At 38.6% G+C, this 19543-nt stretch overlaps 2 protein-coding genes across 4 annotated transcripts in view; one reads left to right on the forward strand and one right to left on the reverse strand.

Annotated features, from left to right (window-relative positions):
- The window catches only part of RALGPS2 (Ral GEF with PH domain and SH3 binding motif 2), a 114394-nt gene that overhangs the window by 51680 nt on the left and 43171 nt on the right, over positions 1 to 19543 (forward strand). For all 3 annotated transcript variants that reach the window (XM_066324725.1, XM_066324724.1, XM_066324723.1), the window contains exon 8: positions 1883 to 2009. In XM_066324725.1, the coding sequence (XP_066180822.1) occupies positions 1883 to 2009 (127 nt within the window). The remainder of the gene's footprint in view (positions 1 to 1882; positions 2010 to 19543) is intronic.
- ANGPTL1 (angiopoietin like 1) lies at positions 4658 to 16337 on the reverse strand. The gene is made up of 4 exons (XM_066324722.1): positions 15476 to 16337; positions 10344 to 10537; positions 8639 to 8909; positions 4658 to 7674 (listed from the first exon to the last, which is right to left on the reverse strand). The coding sequence occupies exons 1-4, from the start codon at positions 16299 to 16301 to the stop codon at positions 7487 to 7489; spliced, it is 1479 nt and encodes a 492-aa protein (XP_066180819.1). The 5' UTR covers positions 16302 to 16337; the 3' UTR covers positions 4658 to 7486.

The following is a 19543-nucleotide window of genomic DNA, read 5'->3' on the forward strand; positions in this document are numbered from 1 at the left end:
GAACTCTGGAGAATAATAAGTGCTGCTTTTAATGTGTGATTTGCCCCATTCAAAACTTGAGAAGAATTGTGAGCCTTTCCAAGAAAGTTCACAGAATAGAATATTCAGCTTGTCTCCATTCAATGTAAAGGAATTCTAGATGACCTGTGAGGGTTTGGGCAATAAAGCAAATAATCATTAAATATGTGAAGTGGGGTGAGCCAATGTCCTGAGACCTCGTCTCTCCTTGCTGGCATTTTAAAAAGGTATTCAGTGCTGGCACGCTATAGCTAGAAAGCCAAGAGGAATTTAGAAGACTCCAAATCCTTCCCTGCTGCTGTTAACTGTCAGCTTTTATCATCTCTGCATATGTACAGCTCTTTACTGTTCTTTTCGTCATAGAGACAGAAGAAGAAACATTATTTTAAAAAGAAGCAGCTGAAGGACTAAGGGATGGGTCCTTATTGGCCCTCGCAGAAACACTTTTAATGTGCTTGTCTTCTCTGAACTTTCCTCCTGAATGCAGGAGGTGGAGGCATGGCATGGATTTTTCAGACATTAAATGACAGCAGAACATTTTAGGATATTATTAGATAGAAGCAAGCTAGTCCAGGCTGATAAAAATGGAACCAGCTTTGAGAAGATGAACTTCAAAAGATAAATGTCATGTTTGGGTGGCTGGAAAGGAGTCATGTCAATCTGCTGCTTCCTTCTCTGGGAAGAGTCTGCAGTTCTAATGAATGGAGATGCTGTTCATTTGAGTATTGGAACCAAACCTAAATTAAAGATGCAAATTAATTGCTGAAATGTCAGTGATGAGTATGTCTTGGGAGACAATTACTTTCAACTAGTGGCTTTCTGCTGAAAACCAATGTTTAGTTTGTCCTCATGAAGAGTTGGATGTAGGAAATGGAAGTAAAAATAAATTATTTCAGCAGTGAATTTACAGAAGGGAGACTTCACTTCTGCCAGGCTCACCTAGGTTGATCTTTAACTGAAGTGAAAAGGGAATATGCATAGAAATTCAGTGACCTGACCCTTGTAATTGCATTGTATGGGAAAGATTGTGAGTGGGACTTGGAATGGTGAATCTCCTGCCAAAATGTTGGGTGGGAACATCTTACACTCTTTGTTAAGTTCTGACTCTGATTTGAAGTGAAGACTTTGAGGCAGTTTTGCAGCAGCAGTTCAGCAAGATGTTTGGAAAATACTTTCCCCATCTTACAAAGAAAGCATGGTTGCTGTTAATTCTATCAAAGGAAGGGATTGGAGGCAGGAGGAATGGATAATGAAGGAGAGCCATGACTTTTAAGTTTTCTTTTCAAAGTGGACATTTCTGTAATATCAGTAAAATTGCCAGTTGGCAGATGAATGCAAGTCCGTGAGCCTTTTGTAAAAAACTGTAGATAAAATCCTTACTCAAATCCAAGATATAGCCCATACTAACCACTGTGAAGGGAATTGACTCCATCCCATCCCAGGCCAGCACACTTATGGATAATCAGAGTGAAAATGTTACTGGTATGAGTACTGCTGGTGTGGACAGCACATGAACTTGTGATATGTGTTAGATAGATTCGTTTTTTGATTTTTTGATAACTTATATTGTTTCAGAAGGATCTTCCAGGACACCAGCATTTTTACCCACTTAATTTTTAGAAGTATTTTTAAATAAATACCCAGAACTGATGCTTTTTTTGGTAAACTTTCCAAGTGCTCCTCTTCAAGGAGTAAATGATGTAATTTTTAAGCAGGTGAGTTTTAAAAAAACAGAAAAAACCAGCGCACCAATAACAGCAACAGCAGTGGGGAAGTGGAAATTCATGCTTGTAAGGCTAAAAGAGAAAATCATAATGATCAAACTTAAACTCATCTGGTTTTGCCTTCTCTTTTCTTTGCCTAGTTACTGAGTCGGAAGGATAAAGCCACCTTTGACAAGCTGGAATATGTTATGAGTAAAGAAGATAATTACAAAAGGCTTAGAGACTACATCAGCAGCTTGAAGATGACTCCTTGTATTCCCTACTTAGGTAAGCTGTAGCCTATTTCTCCACTAATTACACAAGCTAAACACCATCTTTTACGCATTCAGGAAACTCTTAGTACTTCAGTGGAGAATCTACAAGCTGAGGCGATTCTGGACACTCTGTATGTGGCAAGACAGAACCTCAGAAAGAAAATACCTCTTAAAGCTCACAAACACTGCAGGTTTTACATCCAGTATCAGTTTTCTAGGAAACTATTTTGCCACATGTTGTAGAGATACAATGACTTCGGGAGAAGTACTTCCATTGTTATGCCTGCCACTCCTCCTAAATACTCGACTGTTCTAGTAATGATGGCTTTTAATTTATGAGAAGCTATAAATCACAAGCCTGTGAGAGAAATAAATATAGATCTTAGAGTTTGGAACATGGTGAGATCTGGGGATATTGCTGCATTTAATATACACCAATGTGACAAGAGAAACTAGGTTGTTATAACTGATTCAGCCTTATAGAATAATTATTAGTAAATTATATTCCTGTGTGTCTAAAAACTAGATAAATGCATTTAATGTGTGTTGGTTTTGTTGTCAAGCTAATTTAGTGTTACTTAAATTAAACAGACATTAAAATAATAAGTGTGCTATTTTTAATGTGGCTTTTGTTTCGTGTGATGTTGGTAATCACATAAAATTAAGGAACTGTATATCCAATTCTTCATATTTTTGCAGATAATAAGTTGCTCTTACACCTGAATTCAAGATGAGCTCTTGCAGTTGCTAAGGCCTATTAAACTGTAATCTCTGTTCCTCAATTCCTTTATTCTGCTGGGCTTTTAACTTTTCCAGGATTAATTGGTTGGATTTTGCACACTTGCTACAGAAGTAGAAAAAATACTTCACTATGGTGGTCCAGAGTTTAATGCCCTGTAGTGTTTGTCATCCAGGGCCTGAATTGAAAGCCACAAAAAAGAAACCAAGCATTATATAATGTGTTGAAACATGGAGATTTCCCATCTGTGTACATGGACAATATAGAGACTTGATACATAGTTCTGAAATGCTTCTTATGCTGATGCTTTTTTACCCATATGCCATGATTTTTGAAACATGAAGCCAGCATCAAATTGTTTTCTTGCTGATTATAAAAATCCCAAGCCAAATACTGGGAAACAGGTTTTAAGTTTTATTCAGTTACAGATGTTTTCCCCAATAAGTAGCAGCTTCTTGTTGAACTTTTACATCAGAATAACCTTTGGGCTTGACCTGATAGTTTGAAGCAAAATATATAATTCTTTTCTATTTAGAAAGAAATGCTCTTTACTGTGACCTGCTGTAGTTAAAGCTTGTGTTGTGATCTGGTTTCATGTGGTACCAGTTCTTATTAGTGACATAAGGAATGTCCTCAAGCCTTTTTAATTCTCCAAAGGAATAGCAAACTTGCACTGGTGCACTCCCTCTCAAATTAATTTTGTGTGGTTTTAAAAAGTGGCAAAAAGGAAAAAATTGGCTTCAACATACAGTCATAATAAATCTGGATCCACTTTGGAGGATTGATAGTTGAGTCCAAGTTTTCTCATTTGGTGAAAGCTTTAATCTCTGCTAAGACCTGAGTAGATTTGTTATTTCTTCAATTTCCTTCCCAAGGCATTTTTATTAACACAGTCATTTGGAACAAAAGTAACTTAAATTGCTTGTTTAACTTACTGTTTTAAGCTTATCGGTTACAGGTTGCAATTCCTAAAAGGAATACTTGTGCTGTAAGATTCTCTAAGGCAGCAGTGCTGCTCCTGGTTTAAATTGTGTAGGAAAGCCTGCCTGGAAGCCTGCAGGTGGAAATGTTGATTATGGTACATGCAGGGAAGGGGATTCCTCAGGAGGACCATTCCCTCTCATGGTAAAAGGAGGAGTGGGGGGTTGCTGGTGGGGAGGGCCAGCAGCTGCCACGCTCCCCCAAAATGCTCTTTGGAAGAGTGTAGAGCATCAGACTTGCCACACAATTAAATCTGCCATTTCAGATCCCCTCTAGAGAAACACTGGCACTGGTCTTGAAGACCTCTGTTTGGAAGGTCATGGGGAGAGTGAGCATGTAAAGGAATTTCAGCTGCTGTTTCAAGGATGAATGTCTCACCCTTATGCAGCCAAATTCCAGATGTGGGTATAGATTTTTTTCATGGCTATCTTGGCATTACAAGAGAAAACTTAAATGCTTTCTTGGTGTAGCTTTTGCAATAGGACCAGAGCCACAGAAATAGATTGTTGTCCTGTTTCCACAGCTCACCCTCTGTGGACAAGATAATGATGTGCTTCCATATTTAGCTGGAGGGGGAGAGGAAATAAAAATGTTGCTCAGCTCCTTGGAGCAATGATTGTGATGTGATTCCAGAATTCTAGAAATGCAGGTGAGAGCAGCACATCATCAGTGTGGGCTCACCTACTTAAACGTGAATGTGAAAAGCTGTGCAACGCCAAAAAGGATGTTTGGCACCAGGCCCTGGGTACACAGTGTGGGATATGTCATCGGTGTTGCATCACCCAGACAACTAAAGCAGCCAGAACAAATGGGGGCTGTGTATGTGATGTTATGTTTCACCTTAGAATAAAACCCCATTCTCCAAGGGAGTCTTATTGCAGAGTTCTGATCCATTTGAGACTGTACAATGAAACAACTGAACCGTATCTTGAGAAGTAAGATTTTTATTTAACTAAGCAGTACTACCTTGTGAGATTTTTCTTATACCTGTCTTTGAGGAGTGATATCCAGAAAGAGAAAAGCTGAAAACAGGTTATTAAGTGTTCATCTGAGGAATATTCAGCTGCTTCAGTGATAGTGCTTGCAATAGAGTTTGGAAATAGATGTGAAAACCATGTTTCAGGTCTCGTACAAGTTCAACTTTCTTGAGGTCTGCCTGGTTCAATTTGTTCTCATGGTAGAGGAATGGTGAAGGCTTTATCCTTCTTAGAGAGACTGCTTCTGAATGCCCGGGACAAGAAGCCTGAGGGATACTACAGCCTCTTTTGAAAATCTTTCAAAAGAAAAAGTGTGAGGCAAAACATTGAACTTTTAAAGTCATTCACCCTGCTTAGAAAATTCAGCCCCAAAGCTACAAACTGATAGCTACAACCATTTGAAAGTGAATTATTGTACAGAGTATGAACCAACTTGAAAAAGACACGCTATGCTTTCCTTCCTCATAATGTTAAATTGACAGCTTAATTAACTCTTTCCTTTCAGAGCACAGCATTTGTACAGTCCGAGGTTTCCTGGTGGATTTAGTAATAACATTTAGTTAACGTCATCCTGCAACTTTAAATTGGGGAAGGCTCACTTTTTAGATGTCTTGTATATAGGATTTAATTAAAAGGCTGAGTACAAGCTAATTTTACTTTGGGGTTTCTGCAAAGTACACCTTTCACTGAGTGCACTGAATAAACACTGTTTTTGTAGAAGGCCAGAGATTCTTGGGGTAAAATACACTCTCTGCCAAGGAGAGGAAATCTGCCAGTTGAATGAACTACAAGCTGTCAGAAGTGATCATTAAAGGAATGTTTTGGAGAGCATTTTCCTTTTTTTTTTAAGTTTACCTGAACTGCTCTTCTATCCAGCTACCATAGAGAAAAAAAAAGACAGACTATAGAGAGTCTGAATTTTAAGCATTTGCAATTAAAAAATGTTTTGCAGGACACTCAATCAATGAGGTCCGTATGATATTTGTAACAAACAAATATTCCTTATATGAAGAACAATTTCAGAATTGTAATCATAAGCATTTGTGTCAGTTAAAATTCTTGGAATTTGGAGATGGAATATGCTGGGACTGATTCCCCACTGCTGCCAACCCCAATTAAATATTGGTGGAGCTGGTTGACTTTGATCTCTGACCAAAGATTTACCTACAAGCCTTGCAGCCATACGTTATCAATGAAGCTTTATCTCTACGCCAGAGAGTGTGTTCTAAAAGCAAAATGCCGGTTTTTCTCCTCTGAATTACATATGAGGCTTTGCATAGTAATTTCTATTGACTAATTTAACATAACAATAATACTAGATTATTCTTTTAGCTATTATGGTTTCTTATTTTAAATAGGGGCAAGGTTCCTTAAAATCCTGAGGGCACATATGAGTTGCTGAACAAACACACTGGTTACAGTTTAGAACAGTGTATTCAGTTTTATGTAATGTAAAATTAAATTAGGCAACCTGTGGCTATAAGTGCGGTTATTCAGTAATTTTATATATCAGGAAGAAAGCTTTAGTTCAGAGATTTTGGTACCCAAAGCAAATGTTTGGTTGTATCTGATTTTGGAAATACCTTGTTTTGAATCAGTGTGTGGTATATAGCTTTTGTTAAATGTTGGGAAAGTATTTTCTATTTGATTTCTTAAATTACGTATTAATTCTAGTGGAAATGTGGAATTTAGAAGCTAAAATTTAGTATAGAAAGTATCAAGAGTTGTATAGGTGTAAGGGAAGGGAAATGTGTGTGCCATAAAAGCAGCCCAAGTTTGGGATGTCAGGGAGAACACACTCAGAGCTGATTTCTAACCTTTGTTTTACTGTGGGAGCAGAAAGCTGTGTTGAAGGAAAACTTCTGATATTCAGAGACTTATCTCAGTTACTATGTGTGAATGCTTGGTCAGCCCTCATCACTCCTGATTGGAGCAGGGAAGTGTCAAGTCCTGTTTTTAATACCAGGACTTTCAGTTTTGTCATTTAAGTTCAAAGTTTGATTAGAAAGCTTGAATATGGAGGTTGAAAGTAAAAAAAGTACCAAGTAATTTTACTGTCTCAAGTTTATCAATAATTTCATATGATTAATTTTCTAGCACAAGGAACATTTTGCCTAAATTGTTACGGAAGCTAGGACTTGCAGATCTTAGCAGTGTAGAGAATTCTCTAAGAAATTTTGTATTTTGTGTTAAATTTGCCTCTTCATTTTGAAATAATTATTTGTTGCAAAAATCTTTCTCTGCTGGCAAAGATAAAATATCTCCAATTTTTTGTGTAGGTTCTTGGAGTAAATATCAAACAGTAATGTGAAGTCAGATTTTTCAATGAAAGCAATACCAACATTTTTAAATAAATTGTTAAATAACTAATCAATTTTCACATTAAAGCAAGACAATGTCATTTCACATATTTACATTTAAGGGTTGAGCTAACCTGAAAAAGCATAAGCTTTTTGAACTGGAAAAGCTTATATCTTGTCAAAGATCTGGAATTTTTTACCAGCTTTGACTGTTTACATCAAGCATGTTGATGTTGAAAAAAAGATAAATATGCTTTGCAAGCACAAATATCTGCTTTTGTGAATGTGTGTTTAAAAAAAAACAGTGTGTCACAGTAGAGAAGGGTCCTGATAAAGGAGAGGGGAACTTGACAGGGGAAAGAAGACAGGAAAACTGTAGACCTGCTTTTTGCAGGGGCAGGTTGTGCAAAACAATGATTAAAAAGTAATATTTTATTTTTCTGGAGCTCAGACACTGAGAATTCTATATGGGAGCACTGTGGGATTTTCCTCCTCAGTCTATAGGTCTGATCATCATCTGAACTGCTTTCAAGGAGTAGGAACCTCCCCGGTACTCAGCCCAAAATATTCCATCCTGGTACTTGCTCCTGTAGTGGCCCCCTCGGTACCAGACCCCGTTGAGGTTGGAGTGGGCACACGCGTTGTACCACCAGCCGCCCTTGTGAAAGTGAGCACAGTTTCCTGTGGAACAGAAGGACATGGGTGAGCTTTAGGCAGTAGAAATGGAGATTTGCTAAATGTTTTTGTATTGTGACTTATTCTCAGAGGCAGCTTGGAAGTGCTTCACAGCCTGTTGTGGTCGCATCTTGCTGTTCTTGCTAAATTTTAAATTCTGTTGTAACAGCAGCCATTGCTGGAGGGGGGGTTATTGACGTGGTCTTTAATGTGACAGCTGAAAATGAAGGAGAGAACTCTTCTCAGCCTGCCAGCACTGCTTGTCCATGAGCTAACACCCAAGGAACTCAGATTATGTGCTGTTTAGAAATACTCAAGCGGAAGCAATGTGAGTTGATACAGCCCCGAGCAGCACGCAGGGCCACAGTTCCACAAAGACTTGCTTGTAACTTATGTTTTTACTGTTACAGGCTTGTCTAAGAGTTTGCAGGATTTGTCCAGCTTTATGATTATTGACAGCTGAGGAAAAGCAGTTGAAGTATTGCACTCCCCAACCTTCCTGCTACTGCAAAGGAAAAACTGGCAGAAATGAGGAAAAGGGAGCTTTAAGGAGTACAAAAACCAAGTTATGTGTCCTTTTCTTAAGTATTGGTACGTAACCGCTGCACACTTGCAGTTCCTTTCGTGCTCTTCAGAGGTTTTAGTTCCTGGTGATTCTGTGGCAGCAGTGCTACTCAGAGATCACCTGGACAGATATTCTGACTGCAGTCACATGCAAGTGACGACCTAAACAGAAAATTACTACTGCGTGTTTCAGTGAGGGTAATAGATTTCGGATTTCTGACAGCTCTAGAGGCTCACAGGGGGCCCTGCCAGTGTGGGCTTTATCATCACTGATTCAAAGCATCTTCCAATACAGTTATTTTATCACGATTTATGTACTACTTTTGTCCTATGCTGTGTTTTTTGAGGTGGTGTCACTGATGGAGCATACATTATTCACTTCTTACAGCTACACTGCTTTGCTTACCTGAATACATGTCCCTGTCCCTGTCCAGTGTTGTGAATTGCTTCCCATTGTGCCATATCATGGAGTCCCCGGCGTTGCCCTGGTACGTGCCCAGGCGCAGCCGATAGAATTCGCTCTCGGGCTCCAGGCGGAAGCTGCTGTACTCTGCGTACACCTTCTTGTTGCTCCAGTCCTCCAGCTCAATCAAGAGTCTGTAATTATCCTGATTGGTGAGCATGTAGATGTTTTCCAGTCCCAGCCAGTACTCTCCATCGATGTTCCCGAATCCTTTCTGTGCAAAAGAAGATCAGAAGGGGCTGTTAACTTAGTTTTCTCTGTTTGTTAAAACACTCATCCACAGGAGAGTGATAAACCAGTGGAACTTGGCTACTGAAAGCTTTTAAACTTTTGAATGACTTCAGCCCATGCATTTAAGTGCTTTATTTTGCTGCACTGGAGCTGCAAAGCTGCATGAGATGCTGCTAGCACCAGTAATGGTGGCAAAACATCTCTGTTCTTGCTGTCCTCCTCTTTTTAAGATAAAGGGAGGGAGAATTAGGGAAACTGAAACAAAATTTCTTGGCAAAGCTAAAGGAGTTTGTAATAATGGGTGAACTATGGAATTTTAGGTTATGATTCCAGGTTGAAAAAGGTATTTATGGATCAACAGTCTCAGTGTTCAAGGCAAATAACTTGTTGCTTCTGTGTTGCAGCTGATGTTGGTTTTTACTGTGAATGTAATCACGCTATTGCTCTGTGTTCCTTGCAGGATTTATTAAAAATGGAATATAAAGACATCTTTTCTCTCAGATCACAGACTACCAGCACAGTAGCTGTGAAGTGGTATTTCCTATCTGCTGTCTGCTTTCCCCAAGTAAACCGGTGTTGTTAATGTTTGGTGTTGCATTAGATTCAGGTTGTTTATGATTGCTTTATAACTTCATAACTGCCTTAAAACATTTTATAACATATAACAACTCCAAAGCCAACCATATATTGCCCTGAGAAGACTGCATAATTATTTGTTTGTTTGATTGATTATTGATTAAATGTTTTAGTTATTATTGATTTAGGGATTAATATTTGAATCACAAAATTCCTAGGATGCAAGAAGCAAAAATCCTCACATTAATTTGTGTCCCATATATAATTATTACTATTATTATTATTACCCCAACGAAATTATTGTCAGATTTCCTGTTTAACATGTCATTATTCCAAAGCCGCATCCTCTTGTCAACCTCAACATTCTGCCTGCTATTGCATAATATCACAGTAACACACAGCCTGACATCTATAGATTTTTAACTTAAATTAACAGGTAGAAATTACTTCCTTTAATTCGTTATTAGGGCTCTTTTTAAGTTGAGCACCCAATCCAGCAAATCTAATAGTGTATTTAAATGAACAATTTCACTAGCTGAGTGTGCTTATTCATAAGGGAGACAAATGAAGCTTTAAAAGTTCTCAGTGTGTTAATAAAAATCATGTGTTCAGTTAGAACTTTGAAATAAATTACTTCCCAGCCACTGTCTAGAATAACATGTCTCCCAGTTGTGTTGAGCATTACAAACCCAGGCTGGTTCAGCCAAGTTGGTTCATAGAAAGCTAACTGTGCACGGAGAGAAATGGGACATTCCCACTGAAATACGTTCACCTCTGAGGGATGATCACTCTTTTCAATTATCTTTCTTTGCCTGCTGATTTTCTGCATTCTAGAATTTACCTTGTAACTGTCCCAGTTCCGGAAAAAGTTGACAGATCCATCTGTCCTCTTCTGGATAACTGCCCATCCTCCAGGGTCCAGGCTGTTCTCACACCAGAGTTGCATTGGCTCATTGCTGTTTTTGGGTTTGATCATGTAAATCCCACTGTTGGCATGGCCGGCTTCCCTGGCGTGTTGGCAGTCTTTGAATGGACCTTTTGGAAAAGAAATACTGTAAGCCTTCAAGTTTGGCTGTGCACTGCCCATTGTCCAGGAATATTTTGTATTGGAAAGTCAGTAATTCAATTAAGATATCAACCTACCGTGGAAAACAGTGCAAAAAGTTACTGTCTGAGATGAATTGTATATATAAATAAATATGTCAATGTCCTCTCTCCATATATTTTTGAACAAAAATTTTGTTTTGCTAGACAAATAAACAAATAATAGACTTTTGTTACCAACACCTGATTTTTTTTTTTTTTTTTGTCTGATGTGGCAAAGATTTGTGCTGTGGCTCTTGATACCAAAGAACATTATGATTCTTCTTTCATTAATTTTTTTTTTTTTTTTTACAAAAGAGAGGCATCGATTTCCTTTGTTTTCTGGTGCACCACATTGAAACTGGTGGAAGTAAAACCAAAACAAACCAAATCAACCAGCCAACCCTCCCTATTTCTGAATATATAAGTAGTTTGAGTGCTGCTGTTAGAAATATTTACTGCCAGAGTCTACACAGACATAAAATTTAGTCAGAGAGAATTCTTATGCTGCATGATTTTCTGCTGTTATGTACTTAGCCTGTTTGGGGATTAGGCTGTAGCTGTGGATAGGAATCTTTTAAAGTTTCATGTGTCATCCTGGTGTTATGTGTATAGATGGATACTGGTGAGGGAAGTAAGCAAACAATGGAGAAGGATTTTTGGGCAGCTAGAAGGACTCACATATTTGTTCTCAGGGCTGCAGTTGCACAAAATTGCTGTTGCTGTTGTGAGTGCTGCTTGAAAGCTCTATTTTAGTCCATGTGAATAGTGGTTTTACAAATAATACTTACAGAAGACCATCTGGTAATTCTCTGAGAAGGATCCAGCTTACATTTCTCTGAAAACCTTGCCCAGTGTGCCTTTCAGTTTTTGGTAGTGTTTTTATTTTCTGCTTTTTAGAAAAAAATTTGTTTGTGTGTCATTACTTCATTTGGTTTAGAGAAACTGGTAATTTACTAATGAAAAGCAAAGTGTGTTCTGATGACTAGTTAGTAGTGGATCCCCTAAATGTATTTGAAAACTCAGCACATCTGAAAATAAACTAGCTACAGCTTTTCACTCCATCCAGAGGGTTTATTTTCTCAAATCTCCTTGGAAATTCAGAGAACCCATCAGTCACAGAAACAGCTCATGTGCAAAGCAGCATAGAAAGACATTTGTTGAGGTTATTCTTTAATCAAAAGTAGAGGCTGAGGGAAAGGGACCTTGACTGTAGATTAAGCTAGTGTGACAAAAGCAAGCTGAAAATTGCGCTTTTCTTAGATTTTGAAGTAGTATTTGCCAGTTAGACAAGTATGTAATTAGCAAGAAATCCATAAAGCATAATTAGAGTACATGAAGCTTGTGTATCTAATGAGGAGTACTTAGAGCTTGTGGCTGTGACAGGAATGTCACAGACACTGAGCCATTGCTGAAAGTATTGCTGCACTGTCAGGATGGGGATGGCTTTGTCATTCTAACAGTGCAAGCAAGGAAATAAATCCTGTACCTTTGGTATACAAGTGCTTTTTTCCCTCTCTTGCTCACAATTAAAATTCCCATGTAGACTGTGAATATTGCAGTTTGTCCAGGGATAATTTCCTGGACTAAGCTGGGTCTCATTCCCATTCCTTGAAATGTCTGAAGTAAATCCGGATGCTCTATAACTGAACCAAGGTTGTTGTTCCAGAAGTATTTTTGTAAAACAGTTACTGCTTTAGGAAAAGTATAAACAAATAAGCCTTATATTTTGTAATGTTAATTGAATGTTATGAATAGCTTAATTAGATCTGCTGTTATCTGGGTATTATCCCACATGATTATTGTTGGAGGAGGACTTGAGCACTCATTTTTCCATGAGAGGCCCAAGCAGATGTTAGGGGTTGTTTTAAGTAGGTTTTAAGGCAGACAGAATTGTACCAGTCTGTTTATGTAATACTTGAGTCCCTTCTGGAGTTCAGCTGGCTTTAAGTTCACAGGATGCAAATCATCTGCTTTGATGCTCAGCTTTGTCTGCATGTATTAACATAAATTAAGGTTGTGGTAAAGGTAAGAGGCTTCTGCTCTAAATGTGAGGAAATCCAACATATCCCATAATTTTTGGTTTTTACTGAAGTAAATTCTTTGTTAGGTATAATTATCTCAAGTTCATGGTATAAGAACTGATCTTGTTCAGTGGCAATACTGAGGTTTGTGAAACTGAGAGGTTCTCCACAGTGCTGGTGTGGGTGTAGGTTTGATGAAAAAAGCACAATTTTCTGTTTGAAATCTTGCAGGTTTTATAGTTTGTATAGGGAATAAGTATCTCATGCACATCTAGTCTTCTATAGCAGTCTGTGTGCTCTAAGTCACTGAGACAGTGATGTCAGAAATACTCTGAGATCATGATCTGCTAAATATTTCACTTCCAAAATCGTAGCTTAGATGTATGATTTAGTGCAGATCATATTCTGTGCTAAATTCAATGAAGTAGAGAAGGAAAGAGATTAAATATTTTAAGTTGAAAGCTTGATAACTTCATGGCTGAATCCCATTTTGAAATGCCAAATATTATCTTGAGCAGATGATATAGAAGTTGTGTTTGTGTAAGCTTCATAGAATGGATTTTGGGGGCATTAATAGAGGAAAAGTCCAAAATAAAATTGGACATACATTAAAAAAAAGGCCATATTGTTAACCAAGAGATATTAGAAATTATTATATGGAGCAGGGTGTGTCTAATTTTCAAGTACTTAACTAACTTGAACCTACTTTTTGCAAAAAGTGGCAGTAATTTTGGGGGTCACTGGTTATTATTCCAAATATTAAGGTAATTGTGGCAGCTACAATTCACAGGTACATTAACCTTCCTCAATTTTTAGAGTAATTTCTGTACAAAATAACTACCATACTCAGAAACCAGAACTTCATCCTTTTGTTCCCCATATATTCTGTGTTTTACTCTCCACTCACAATATTCAGATGCACATTGACCTTTCTGACCCATCTACTGCATGCAAGTATTTGTGAGGAGGTGTTTATTCTGACACCAGTCTTTTAACAGGCCTCTTTCTGATTGGGACCGTCTGGTTTTCATTGGTCTTTTTTGACATCTTTATAGGTTATAAAAAATCTTTATCTTTTAGCTGTAAAGATGTTTCTTCTATGGCATAGTTTTGATTCTGTGCACCATGAAATCTGTTAATCTACCTTGATTTTAAAAATCAGGAATAGTAACTGGGCATTGTGTTGGAATGTCCAAGTTTTGGCTGTGATGACTGCTGCTCTGCCAGCTGTAGTGATTGTCAACCCTCCTTTTCCCAAGCGCTGCCAGAAACAAACTTCCAGCTCGAGAATCTAGTATTAAAGGAAGGTGAATAATGTTACAATAAGCTTCCTAAAATTTGTGTTCTCTTCTGAAAATGGATTCAAACTCTGAACTTCTAGGGGTAGAGGGGTCAGTGAACACCAGGGTGGATTATTTAGAGGATAATGCTGAGTGCTGTTGCCTAGTTTTGTATGTGCAGCAGGCATGTACGGAGAAAAAGATGTGTTTAGAACAGAACCTGGAAGCAAGGGCTTGCTGGGAAGCAGGAAGTCGTGGCTTTTTTTAGAATTGTACTTATGCTGTCTCACCAGACATCAGTGCAATGCTTTGATATGAACAGTTTCCTTTCTGTCATGATGTGCCACTGAAATTGCATGACATCTGGCGTTTTGCTTGGGCTCATGCCTGAATTTTCTGCAGATCTTGAATAAAAATAGTTGTTCTTTACATCAGCAGCTGACTGCAGAACAGTCACAAATGAATGTTTGGCTTTGTCCTAGGAACCAAGTTGAACTTTCAGCTGTGACTAAAGGCAATTTGAAAGAATTAAAAGAAACAAAATTTGAAAGAAACAAAACCAAAACAGCCACCTAAACACAAACCCCCCACCAAACCCTTTTGCTTCGCTAACAGAAGCCAAGAGCAAGCTCTCAAGGGGGTGTCTGAGAAAAACTTGCTTTTTTGAATCCTTGAATTTTTTTTAAATAGAGATTCTGTCAAAATTTCAATAAAGCGAGAAACATGATAGACTTCAGGGCAGCTCAGAGGCGGTTAATTGTCTTGTCATTAGTTTTGATTCCTAGTGATACATGAATTTATCTAATGACCTAAAGAGTGTAACACATGAAGATGGGATATAGCCTCCTGAATGTATTTTCATGGTATTTTTGTTTTAGTTTAACTTGCCATCCCCTACCGATAACAGGTTACTGGGAGTGTAGCTACTGATTTTAAATTTTCAAAGCTAAGTGCCTCTCATTGAATCCAGCCTTGACTCAATTATCCTTTCAAACTTACAAGTCCTGAATATTTCAACTAAACACCTAAGAGACTCATTGCATGAGTGTGTTAGTGGATTTAGATGTTCATTTTAAAGTAGGTCAGAATATAAGAGTGAAAATTCTTCTAGTGGAATTTTTTTCTGATAAATGCAAGTATAAAGGACAAAAACTTGAAATTACTTAATTTGTTTATGATTAATTAGTTCCTCTTATTCACTCTTGCTACTGTAACATGTAGCTAGCAGGGATCATCAAAGAAATGGGTAAATATTAGAAAGTTTATGCTAATACTGAATTTTCATGTTTTCATTAACTCAAATCAAGCTGTAGAGAGACTCCCCCAACACTTTGTGATTTGAAGGCAAGTACTGTTCAGATTGAATTTCTGAGTGTTGGACATTTCAACAAATTACTCTTAGGGACACTTCGGCCATTTGGCAAACTAAAGCTTTCCCTGGGAGGCAGAAGGGGGAGAGAAAATCAAGGAGCAAGAGCGCGCTGTACCAGGTACTTTCAGTTCTCCCTTCCGTTTCTACGGTCGGGACAGTTTTCCCTCAGAAGTGGCGAGATCTCAGGTTAGATAAATAATGCCAGGTAACTCACCCTCGTTAATCAAAGCCAGAGGCGGTACTCTGAAAGGACTCTTTGTAGGAGAAGTGGCGGGGTCAGGTGGTGGCCGTACATCTCTGTCCCGGGGGTAGCCCGGGTCTCTCTGGATCTCGTTGCCGCCCAGCAGGACGGGAGTGTAGGGCTGGCTGTTGGGGATGTGCTGCGGCACCACCTGCACCAGCGGCGGGGACCCGTGCGTGTCCTGGCGCGAGAAGATCCTCAGGCACTGCTCCTCCAGCAGCGAGATGGTCACAGATTGGTTGTTCACCAGGTCGGTCAGCGCCGCGTATTTTACTTCAAGCTCCTTGTATTTTGTTGCCATCTTCAGCATTTCTGTCGTGACGTTGAGGACTTTGTTTTCCAGCTGGGAAAGCTCGAGCGAGTTATCGCGCTTCCGAATGATTTCATGCAGGAGTTGCATGTACAGTTGGGTCACGCGAGAGTTCATGTTCCGACTTTCTTTCCTCAGTAATTTGACTTCGTTCACGATGTTTCCGTCCACGTCCACCACCAACTGCAAAATGTCGATCTCTCTCTTCTGCTTGGACAGCACATCCTTCAGGTTCTCGATGTCCATCCTCGTGACTTCATCTTTCCTGTTCCCAGTGCCCGGGCCATTGGTATTCACACAGATTGGCCCTGTGATTTTTTGTTCTGGGACCAGGAAGGTGTAACCACATTTCTTCCCTTCCTCTGCCCCATCTGCTGAGCGAGGCTGCCTCTGCTGGGGCGCCTTACTCGGCGTGGATTGCTCCGTACAGCGCCCGATAGAAAACAGCAGGAACAGCAGGACACCCAAAGTCCACTTCAATATCTTCATTTTAAAGCAGGTGTGACAGCTGGCAGGAGCCTGTTGAACAGATAAAAGATTAAGTCATTAAACCACAGGCAGAGCTAAAGCTCCTGGATTTCAAAACCGCCGAAACTGATGGGTTTGCCATGCTTGTATGTATGTAGCCAAGCCTTTGGAATCTCTTCCTTGGAGTTAGATTCTATTAGATTGGCTGGCTGTTTTGAGCAGCAAACACTAAAATTTAGATACAGGATTTAGTAAAGGAGTTGTTGCAATGAGTAAGTTTTCAAAAACACTGTTTTGTGTTTCTGTGTTACACTCCATTATCAGTTTGACTGCTCAGGTCTGTGCTCACTGCAATTATCTGCAGGAGGTTATAGAACATGGAGTACCTTTGCAGGATACCTTCCTGAAAGGGAAGCAGGGAGATGAAATTATTTATATATAAGTTTTTCTGATCCTCCTTTAGCTTTATATATAGATATAATTTGTTAAATAGTATATACATACTGATTCATATATGTACCCATTTTTCAAGTTTATATATACACAGTTATAGTAGACTTGAAAAACACATCTTTAAGACTATTTTTGGGCATGAGTGTTAGGCAGAAGATTAGATACTGTTGCAAACATTGAAAATTACTTATTCAACTGACTTGGAATTTGTAAGGAAAGCTTAGAACACTGGTCTGCATATGTGTCCCTATTTAGTTGCCTTAAGGTGAACGTTGAGAATTGTTGCACTATTTTTGTATCTTTGAGAACATCTTTATCCAAATAATGCAGAAGTATCAGGTGTGTTGTCATTATAAATACCATACTGAAGCGTTTCATTCATCTTCTAAAGAAAACTAGGAATTTCTTTAAACGCTGTATAATTAAAGTACGATGAAAAAGATCGGGGAATGTTTTTTGAGACCCTTTTTTACCTTTAAATATTTAAGGTGATAAAGATAACACTTAAGGCAAAAAGCCCTTAATTTCTTCTGGTTTGTTTGTTTTGTGAAGCAGATCACTTCTTATCTCAGCTGTTGATCTGGCTTTCCTTTCCAGACTCACTCTGCAAGCCTTTGGATAGTCTTTCTACAGTGGCCTTTGGGTAATTACAAGGAGAAATACAGTAAGAGCAGGGAAAGTTAATTATCCTGCTGTTCCTGCGAAGTCCAAGTTTAAGTGCATTTGGCAATCCTGACCCAGTGATCCCAAAGGACAAGCAGAGCTATGCTGCTTCCTTTACATTCACATTACAAATGATAAGGTGACTTTTGGGTCAGGTCACTTTTCCCAGTTCTGTTACTGGCTTTAATATTATTGCAACAAAGGGTGTCTGCTCAGCCTCAGGAAACCTGTCAAGTCTTTGGCTTTTGGCTTCACCAAGGCAGTGGTTACAAGCTTCAAAGCATGATGTGCATGCAGTCAGGAGTTAGAGCTAGGAATTCTGCGTAAATGTTTGATAACTTTTTGTTTGTTTGATGGTTGTATTGCAAGCCCTGCTTCTGGAAGGGGAAGAAAACACATTTAAAAAGTACTAAAAACCTTTCCTTACCCTGCATAAATGGAGAGAGCACATAAGTTTGAGGAAGCTTATTTTAAAATCTTACTTCTCTTGATTTGTAGTAATAGGTATTTTTGTGTCTACTAGTAAATATTTTATCAAAACCAAAACTTAGTAGTTTCGTTAATATTTCTGTTCTGAAACTGTACTTCTGTTTAAAGGAAAAAAGAAAAAAGTTAGGAAAAAGTATCATTTTCTCCAGAGCTGGTTATGTATTTTTCTTTGGTAATTTCAGACATTTAAAATATTAATCACTTGGACAGTGCTCAGATTTGGTAGTTCATTAGGTTAAACGTTCACATGCATCATGGGCAGCACATGGGAAACATGCCTGTGTGTGGTTTCTAACTTGACAAGGATGAGCTGAATTAATTGTCTGAGGTTTAAAACCTCTTTGCATCTTCTAACTTATTTTTCAATACTTTTGCATTTAATATTTGCAGATGGAGGGGAAGGGGCTTCATGGCATATGGTTGAGGATGAAGCTATAGCACAAGTCCAGTATTTTGCTGTTTTCACAGCGTATAATAGCTACTTCATAGTCCGAGAAAGTGAATAACATTTTAGTTCATGGGAGCTTTTAAACACCCTACAGAGTTACTGAAATAATGAATGGCTGTGGATTTTTCCCCTCAACAGCACATTTCCCCCCTAAAATACATAGAACTTTAATGAATCTTTCAAAACAAAGCACTTTGTAACACAGTCCACGTTCTAGTCAAGTATTCTGCTGCAGTCTGCTTTCTGCATTTCTTTTAATATTAAATGTGTTCATTTTGAACTTTTACCCTTATGTGTTAAAGTTTTAAGCTCTGGGTCTATCCATGTGCTGTCAGACCATTAAATGAATTAAAGAGTCTAATACAGCATAGCCAAATGCAGCAGCTGTATAAGATTTATGTCCTAGAATTTGAAATTCAGAAATATCTTGTAGTAAACTGAGACTTTCAGATAAGCAGGGATGAGTTCCTTCTGAAAATCTACCTGGTAGGGAATGTACATGCTGCCACGGAGATGCTGATGTTGAAAAAATTAAATGTCTTAAAATGTTGCTTGTCAAGTGTGAGCAGCTTAATGCCTAACTTGTTGTACAAGAATAGGTTCTGAGAAGATATTTACCTGGAGTTTTAATCAGCTTAGAGGGAAATGAAAATACTGTTTCAGAAATTTCCTGATGTTCTGGGCAAGCAGCTTAAAAAAATAGGAGCTGTTTATTCAAAGTATCCCAGAATGATAGCCTAATATGTAAGACCTAAATGACAAATTAAAAATTAGAGTTGGGAAATAGTTTTAGGGTTTTTAGATCAGACACATTCTGTCCTGGATTCCCAGGTTTAGATGTTGAGGTAGTGGCAGAACTGTCAGGAGACAGCTGAGGCTGAGAGATCAGCTCAGACAGAACCACGGTGTCCAACCCTCCCTGGAGGTTTGGGGTTGCCTGTACTGAGTGAGGCTGCTGGTGTAGACCTTGGAAATGAAGCAAGGGAGTTTGTGATTGCAGATACCATTGCTTTGAAATACATTATTTAACTCTTAAATACTGTGTATCTTGAATTAGAAGAAGCTGTCATTTCAGCTGGTTCTGTTGTGTTTCTGTGCCACCCAGTTTTGGGTCTCAGATTTCTGCAGAAGTCTTGTTACGTGTTTTCTGGGCTGCTGATGTTTTATAGCTTCTGCAGAAGAAAATGTGCAATTATCCACAGAACACAAG

Source organism: Sylvia atricapilla, chromosome 9, assembly GCF_009819655.1.
Source record: "Sylvia atricapilla isolate bSylAtr1 chromosome 9, bSylAtr1.pri, whole genome shotgun sequence".
In the NCBI taxonomy this organism is placed as follows: Eukaryota; Metazoa; Chordata; class Aves; order Passeriformes; family Sylviidae; genus Sylvia; species Sylvia atricapilla.